At 40.9% G+C, this 9,291-nt stretch overlaps 1 protein-coding gene across 1 annotated transcript; it reads left to right on the top strand.

Moving 5' to 3' along the window:
- The first annotated feature begins 3,539 nt into the window (after positions 1-3,539).
- On the top strand, positions 3,540-4,499 carry LOC102971843 (olfactory receptor 13C7-like). Its single transcript, XM_007076481.1, has one exon. The coding sequence runs from the start codon at positions 3,540-3,542 to the stop codon at positions 4,497-4,499; it is 960 nt and encodes a 319-aa protein (XP_007076543.1).
- The last annotated feature ends 4,792 nt before the right edge of the window (positions 4,500-9,291 follow it).

Raw genomic sequence — 9,291 nt, 5'->3', positions numbered from 1 at the left:
ACATTCCTGGAAGAGACCACCCTGCTTCCAAGAAAATCTCCACCTTCAAGTAATGAATATTCCACCCCTTTGTTAACAACTGTCAATTAAAGATAGAAATCCAAACTCCAGTGGGCATAGTTCCCCTTTAAGCTCACCCACTCTCGCAACTAAAGAGTGTACTTTTACCTTGATAAACCCTCTTGTTTGTGCTGCTCATCTGCCGTGTTGTTTGTCCTTGAATTCTTTCTCATGATGAGACCAACAGGCCTCAGCAATATCTTTTGGATGGGCTATGTCAGAGCCTGACGTATCCCTAGTCCACCCACCAACAAAGTTATACCAACATAATAAACTGTTAAGAGCTAATGTGGACACAGCTCCTGTAAACAGCAGAAGTGAGTCAGGCTGTCCCTGCGATATGTTTCCCGATTCCTGTGTGGCTGTCAGTATTGGGGCCAATCATAATAGCTGAGGCAATGGTGTGAGCCCTTCCACTTGTTCCTGAGCTTTCCCCAAGAGACCCAAGCTCACACGTGTCGTACTGAGGGGTGACAGTCTGTGGAAGAGTTGCAGGAGAAATCCAACTTGGGGAGAGAGAGAGACTCCAAACAAGACCCTCAAGGCATCTCAAAGCTCAGACTATCTGAAACAGGAAGAGCGCAACAAAGGAAGGTATGTAGTTCAGACAAGTAAGATGGCAGACCCTCTCTGAATAGGGCCAGAAATTCTGAATTCTGCAAGCTGGTTCTGCTCAAGATAGATGTTTCCAGGGGCGCCTGGGTGGCTCGGTCGGTTAAGCATCCGACTTCGGCTCAGGTCATGATCTCGCGGTCCGTGAGTTCGAGCCCCGCGTCGGGCTCTGGGCTGACCGCTCAGAGCCTGGAGCCTGTTTCAGATCCTGTGTCTCCTTCTCTCTCTCTGCCCCTTCCCTGATCATGCTCTGTCTCTCTCTGGCTCAAAAATAAATAAACGTTAAAAAAATTAAAAAAAAAAAAGATAGATGTTTCCAATATTTAAGAGCCACTTAGAAAAGACAGGTTTGTTAAACATTTGAAAAGGTGGAACCATAGCCAGAAGCTAGGTATCTGGGGTCAGCGGTGCTCTAGGTTTTAAAATCATGCTTCCTTATAATTCACACTGTTATTTATTTATAAAATACATAAATGTTCTCCTGTACCAAGATATTATATACATTATTAAATGTTTACAAAAATAGAAATTGAAAAAGATGGGATAAAAATAAAAATATAAAAAGAAGGGTTAACCTGGAGCAAAGGAGAAATTAAGGGTAGGTCACAAATTCATTTACTAGTTTATTCAGCAGCTATTCATTGAATGCCTAATGTAAGCCAGGTTCAGTTTTTATACTTCAGATACGTTTGTAAACAGTGTAGAAAAAAATCCCTGCCTCTGTGAAAATTGCACTCTAGCAGATGGAAACAGACAAGATAAATGACTAACATAAATAAGAAAATAATAGGGGATGCTGGAAACCGCACAGAATCAGGACTGAGGCATAAAGGAGGACTGAACACATGCACCTAATTTTGCTCCCTCTTGCAACCCACAAAAACTATAGTTAACTTTTTTGGTTTTGTTTCATTTTTTTTAAAGTGACAAAACCCACAAGATTAAGAAGAAGGGGGACAGCAGTGTGATAACATCCTGAAGGCTGGAAAGTGGATGTGGTCATTTCCACTGCAGATCTAACAGACCTACATCCTGAGCCAGAAACTAGGAGAGCACTGCACTGCAACCAGATCTCCAGCACTGAGCAGCCATTGCACCACATCCTCTAGGTCCAGGGGTGAAGGGGTGCTACTAAAACAGGAGGGTTAGGCAAAAAAAATGTATAAGAAACAGAGTCCCTATACCCCCTCCCTCATCCCATGACATTGGTCAACTGTCCCTTACCGATCCCAACAAAAATTTCTTCTCTGGAGAAGATAAAACACATGATCATAAGAAAGACTTCAAACAACAGGACATCACTTCTGCAATCAAGTGGACTTTTTCAAGCACACAGCTGCTATACCTATGAAACTCTCATGGCAAGAGCTAGGACCAGATTCATTTAGGACTCTCCCAATGCCCTGTAGAGGCCTAACCCATGCTAGGAGTTCGGACTCTATGTGGTGGGACACAGACAAGAAGAAACTTTCTAGGTCACTTGATTCTTTCCAACCCCAAGATCCTGAATTTGGAAATGCCAGTGGTATTGAGCTACAAGGATCTGTCCTGTGTAGTGAGTGTCACACTCTCCTAGAACTATCATGGGTTCTACTGAGAGCTCTCACTGACTGGCGTTTATGTTAATTCTGGCAGGACCAGGATGACCTGTCCTCTCTAATGTTTTCCAATAGCTCAGCAGGATGGGTATAAAGGAAAGGAGGAGGAAGAAAGTATTTCTGGAGGGACTTCAAAATAATTGGATCTTGGGGACATAATCCCAGATGTATAAAGTTTCTAAACTTTGTCACTTCAGTTTCTAAACTTTAAATCACTTCAGGGACTAGAATAATCCCAATAGCGGGGTGGAATTTAACTGGCTTCATGTACGTAATACATGGTCCTTTGTGGATTTTACCCAAACCCAGAACGAAGACCAGAAAACTTAGCTCTCATCCATTTCAGGTGCTAACTCCTCTGTCTGCTACTTTCAGATCAGATTGGCTATGTTCAGCCTCTGGACTATTCCAAGACCTCAGAAAAGTGGTGTTCTTTATTGACCTGTTTACAGAAAAGGTAAGAGAGAATTTGTAAAAGAATATGTAAACTCTTGTGAGCCCAGCCCAATTCCTGGCTTCATTCCTTGTGACTAAGTGGCATGGGGTGAACTTGAAGGAAAGAGAGAAGGACATCTTAGTGGTGGGACAGAAAGTGAAGAATGAGGAATTCATGAGATCATTTTGTCCCTGGATAGAATATCTCTAAATATATCCCATTCCAAAGAGCATATTAGGAAAACAGAGGCCCAGAGAGGAAAAGGGAGTTGATAATCCCCATACATTGAGTGACTGGTGAAGTACAATTCCTTTGGTAAGTGCTCCAAAGAGTTTGGCAGGTGAGTGAAGGAATGCATGAATAAATATCCCAGGGGCCTGTGGACTGTGAGAGAGAACTAAAAAAGAGGAGGAAATTCGTATCTAAAATTGCTTGGATCAGCAATTGAGAATGAAGATCTGTTATTTCCACCAGACTTATGTCCCAAAAGAATAAAAATTCATACAAATGGAGTATAGCACTTCTCACAAAATTGATTAAAATGAATCAGCCACACATGGTATAGCCTGAAGTAAACATGTGATGTTAATCTTAAATGTGATTCAGAAAATTAAATCCAATTTTGTGAAATGTCAAACACCTCCATGGGTAGCCAAATATCACAAAGTAGATTTTGACTAATTTCTCTGCATTTTATTAGAACAATGTAAAGAGACCCCCAGATTGCCAAGGCTGTTCTCCAGCTGCTCAGCAAGGCAAGTTTCCTCACTGGCTTTCTGGCCACTTTAGGCATCAGAGAATCATGAAGTTGGCTTTCTGAGGGGAGATACACCATGGAGAGATCCAATTGGACTTCTCCTGTGATGGGGTTCATTCTCCTGGGCCTCTCAGCCCACCCAAAGCTGGAGAAAACGTTCTTTGTGCTCATTTTACTGATGTACCTGGTGATCCTGCTGGGTAATGGGGTCCTCATCCTGGTCACTGTGTCTGTCTCCCGCCTGCACACGCCCATGTACTTCTTCCTGGGGAACCTCTCCTTCCTGGACATCTGCTATACAACCTCCTCAGTCCCCCTCATTCTCGACAGCTTCCTGACCCCCAGGAAAACTGTACCCTTCTCAGCCTGTGCTGTGCAAATGTTTCTTTCCTTCGCCATGGGAGCCACAGAGTGTGTGCTTCTGGGCATGATGGCATTTGATCGCTATGTGGCCATTTGTAACCCTCTTAGGTACCCTGTGGTCATGAGCAAGGCTGTCTATGTGCCCATGGCTGCCAGCTCCTGGGCAGCTGGAAGCACGACCGCCATGGTGCAAACATCCTTAGCAATGCGATTGCCCTTCTGTGGTGACAACGTCATTAACCACTTCACCTGTGAGATCTTGGCTGTCCTGAAGTTGGCCTGTGCTGATATCTCCATCAATGTGATCAGTATGGCAGTAGCCAATGTGATCTTCCTGGGGGTCCCAGTTCTGTTCATCTTTATCTCCTACATCTTCATCCTCACCACTATCCTGAGGATCCCCTCAGCTGAGGGGAGGAAAAAGGCCTTCTCCACCTGCTCTGCCCACCTCACTGTCGTGGTCATCTTCTATGGGACTATCCTTTTCATGTATGGGAAGCCCAAATCCAAGGACCCCCTGGGGGCAGACAAGCAGGACCTTTCAGATAAGCTCATCTCCCTCTTCTATGGGGTGGTGACCCCCATGCTCAACCCCATCATCTACAGCCTGAGGAACAAGGACGTGAAGGCCGCTGTGAGGAACCTGGTATTTCAGAAACACTTCATCCAGTGATGGTGGAAGGGTCATGATAGATCCCTGTTATATAATTTCTCTCACCTAAGTGTCTCAGGGGATAAGAAAAAGGGCCAATTTCATCAAGGGTACATAGACAAAACTAATGACACAGAAGGCTTTATATGAATAGGAAGCATTTAATAGGACTTTTCTACCCCATTCTATAAGCAACTCTACAAAAGTATATGCCATTGGTCAAGCCTTATAGTTATCTATCTCTGTGATGCATTACTGAACTTATTGATGTCCAGGAAAGTAACTTTTCCAGTTTTATTTTTAACTGACAAAAAGCTCTAGTCTAGGGGTACCTGGTGGCTTCGTCGATTGATTTCATTTCAATTCAAGTCATGATCTCACAGTCTGTGGGTTTGAGCCCTGTGTCAGGCTCTTTGCTGACAGTGTGGAGCCTGCTTGGGATTCTCTCTCCCTCTCTCTCTGCCCCTCCCCAGCTTATGGGCTCTCTCTCTCAAAATAAATAAACAAACATTAAAAAAAAAAAGCTCTAATCAATAGATCTGTAATTCATTTGCTCCTTGGCCTCTTTCTTTGAACATATTTGGATGGGTCCTTGATTCATGTTACCTTTCAACACATCTTACTCTATATTAAACAAAAGTAATATTTTTATCTTTATCCTCATTGTTTCTTTCTCCTTATTTTCATATTAATTCCTCAAATTGTTTCCTGAATTGTTCTCTTCCTACGTCTCCATAATTAACCTCTTATCCTTAATCATAGTCCCTACCAGAAAATCATTCACACTTTTGGAGCAAAGAAGAGGATGAATAGGTTGTGGCAAAACTGATACCAGGGTCAAAGGCTCTGGCCTTTTTTCTTTCCCCTTTTTGAAGAAGTTATTCACCCCTGGCTTCTGTCCCTGGATAGCAGTGGCCTCCCATAGGTCATCAGAGTGATTTGGAAACAGAGATGTATTTAGGAGAATCAAATGAATTCTATTAATTTCCTGACCTAGCTTGACCAACCATGCAGCCAAGTGACCATCGTGGCATGACACTACATGGCAGCCAGATGGAGAAGAAGGTGATGTTCACCAGGAGACATCTAAGAGTCATCCACATGATTGGTGAGGAATTCCAAGCCAGTTCCCAATAGTCATCAATCTACAAGTCCAGCTAAAAGAATGAGTGGAATAGAAAACTTCTGTTAGCTCACATGAACTTTTAATCCAATAAGGAGGAAATAAACTAACCATAAAACAAACAGCCTTTGCTGACAAAGAGTTATTGCAAAAAGATAGTTAAGCGCAGTGAAGAAAAGTCTCAGTGGAACTCGGGAGGCTACGGAGTCAATAAAACAAAAGCAGTTTGCCAAAGAGAAGCTAAAAGAAAAGGTGACTGGGAGATAAAAACATGACCCTAGGGGGAAAAATCCACATTATTTATCAAATAAAATTCAGTAGAAAGTATTTAAAAGTAGATAAAACAATGCTTAAAATGAATTTTTACATTAAAAATAACTTAAATTTCTCTCCTAGTCTTCAGAGGGAAAAAAAAGGGAGGGTTCAGTTATTCGAGAAAAGATGAGAGACATAAAAGATAGACCAAGGGGATCCATTATGTAATTCTTGAGGAGAAAACAGAGCAGATAAAAAGTAAATAGTAATTAAGGAGGAGAAAAAACATTCTGCTGAACAGATAAAAGTTTCATTCATAAAAGTTTCATGAATCACCAGGTAAGAATTGTAGCAAAAGACACACCTATATACAGTCGATACAAGGATAATTTTTGATTCTCATCTATGTTAAAATAATTCTATAGACTTTTCCACAGGAGAAAAGCATATTTTCTAACAAGGGATAGGAATCTGGCTGCCATTGGCCTGCTTTTCCGTCACCCTAAATGTAGATGCCAGTGGAACAAGGTTTTCTGAGTTCTCACAGAAATGGGCTGTGGGTCCTGAATTCTATGCACCCTGACCATTGCACAAATGTAAGACTTGAAAAGACATTTTTGGCACGTGCACACACAGAAAGCACGTACCCCTATAATCTCTTTCTGAAAAAGAAGTTTTATTTATAAAGTTCTCCCAACAAATGGTTTAAAATAAATAATTGAACGAATGTGACAGATATGGTATGTAAGACGCTAATGATCAAATGCTTAAGAATAATAAAGTCTAATGAACTCTTGATACCAAATTTGCCAAGACAAATATATGAATTATTAGAAAACACATAGAGGGAAACACTGATAACAAAGCAATGGTATAACTCCAGTTACAATTCTAGATGACTTTATTAAGCTGAGAAATTAAGAAAGAGAAGTAAAGGTACAACCCATTTAAGGTTTCATCTTATGAAGGATGTATCAGGAAGGGGAATCTTATAAGTATAATTCACTGCATTGATACTGAAATACAACAAGTCTTAATATGCTTGTTGAAATTTTAAGAAAGACCAGTAGAAAAGCATTAGGATGAAGACTTTTGAAAGAATTAGAGGATTGTGAATGAACAAAAAAAAGTTGATCAAATGAAAAAAAGTCATTTATTGAATCTGAGTAGATTAAAATCATTGTATATTAAACAAATGATACACATTACCCAGTTTTTAAAGGAGTTTCAGGGTTTCTAACATTAGGAATGTTAGATCTATTGCAACCGTTTTATTAATAGATTCAAGCAGAAAAAGTGATCTCATTGACAAATGTTGAGAAGTCATTTGATAACATTTAATATTTATTTCTGACTTTTTAAAAGTAGAGACTTGAATAGAGGAAACCACCCCTGACATGAAAGAAAATATCAGAACATCGGCCTGTACCATGTCTACAACTTGGATTAGAACACCCGCTTTCAATGTCTACATCATTCTGCAGAGCCTAGCTAATTAGATGAGACCAGAAAAATAAAGGACAAAAATAATGAAAAGAAGAAAAAAAAAAGAAAAAGAAAACTATTCACAGACATTGTTCAGCTACAAAAATCTTAATCAAATGTCAAAGCTACTAGAAGTAGTAAGAAAGTACACTAGAGTGGTTGTACATAATTCACAGCAGTCACAAAAATTTTTAAATACCTTGGGAAAATATATAAAGACATATGAAAGAACTATATGAATATCATGTGTTTATAATCACACACGAACAGAAGAAATAAAGAAACATTTTCATTTTGGAGGAAGGAAGTGCCCTGAATGTAAGCTTTAGGACATTTAACTATCCTCCAAGTGCTCTCATTCAAAGCCTTTCTCCCCCCTTGCCAACAGGTTGGGATGAGCCATGCTCCATTCACTTTCCCATCCCTAGAGCAAGCACATGCTGTTAGTTGGGAAAGAAGGTTCAAGCTCAGGGCTTGGAGGCAAAGGTGAAGGCTCACTGACCTAAAGGTTACAGAAGCAAAGAAAACCAGCCTCAACTCAGCCCTGCTTTTGGAGATAACCAAGGATTCTAGAACAGACCACTGACAAATGGAGGTTTTCAGAGCTCTGCTTATGTGCTGATTAATTTCCACCTCATTACAACCAGTGACCATTTATCTCAGGTTAGGATGATGTCTTAAATCTTCAAGAGATTACAGCAGCCAATGAAAGTTATTACAAACATGATCAAATCAAGCAACACAGATAATCACAGATAACAGGTCAAGAATGTAATCACCCAAATAGCTTAAATCAGAGCATTTCAGATGCTGGACTGCAGGAAAGGACCAGGTGTGGAAGCAGGACCTGACTGCTTCTTCCAACAGAATGCCAGGAAGGAATGTAGGAGTGGGGGAGGGGTTGCAGAGATGCTGTCCCAGCTGCAGGTTCCATGCTTACCTTTGGTGTTTGCAGAGTTGAACTGAGTGTCCCTCAAAATTCTTTAATGGTATCAAGGTAAGTATTATGAGGGTCAAACAAAATTTGATCCATACCCAGATTTGGCTAAAGGTTGCAAATTTGCAATGTCCACTATAAGCACTCATAAGACACACCTGAACCCCCTAAGAATGCCATCACAGAGGTCAGCTATATCCTGTACTGTGCACCTATTATTTTGGGTATTGGGGGGAACTGCTCACTCTCACTCTTAGTGATTCTAATGAGGCTGCCAATCATAGTACACCAGCTCTTGGCACAGCAATCGGGTCGAATGGAAGTCATGTAACCTAAGTCAAACTAACCGGAGCCATTCCTCAGGAAATTTCTAATTGGAGCATGCAGAGAAAGGGTCTTGTATTAGCTTTCTATGCTGCATGGAGGATCATCACTAACTTAGTGGCTTAAAACAACACACATTTATAATCTTGCAGTTTTATAAGTCAGGAGTTCAACCAAGTCCTCCACAAGACTGCAGTGTAGGTGTTGGCCAGGGCTCAGTTCTCACCTGGAGACTCAAACAGAAGAATGTGAATTAGGCTCTTGACAACTCTCTTCCCTATCACATGAGGAAATCTGTCCACCAGCGTTTAAAGTGAAGCCAGGAAAAACAAGTAGAGATAAGAAACAGATGGAGAGACCCAGGGTCCTAATGACATGTAGAGTCCCTAATTCCAGCTATGCCTGAGACTGAATCCACCCTTGAACTTCTCAGTTGTATGAACATTAAAGTTCTTTTAGGGATTAAGCCAGTTGGAATAAGTTTTCTATCTAGCAGCCTAGGAAGTCTTAACAATTACAAAGCCCAGAGAAAAGCATCTTTATATGGTCTCCCTCTCTGGCTGACCACTGCATTCTCCACCTGCAATTCTACATTTATATAACATGGTAGGTCATTCTCGGTTGAGATACAAGAAACTGCAAACCAGTCTTGGTCAAATCCCAGGCTCTTTTTCAAATAAAAGAAAAGG

Source organism: Panthera tigris, chromosome D4 (assembly GCF_018350195.1).
Source record: "Panthera tigris isolate Pti1 chromosome D4, P.tigris_Pti1_mat1.1, whole genome shotgun sequence".
NCBI classification, from domain to species: Eukaryota; Metazoa; Chordata; class Mammalia; order Carnivora; family Felidae; genus Panthera; species Panthera tigris.
Note: the sequence above shows the minus strand (reverse complement) of the source record. Positions and strands in the feature narration are given on the sequence as shown.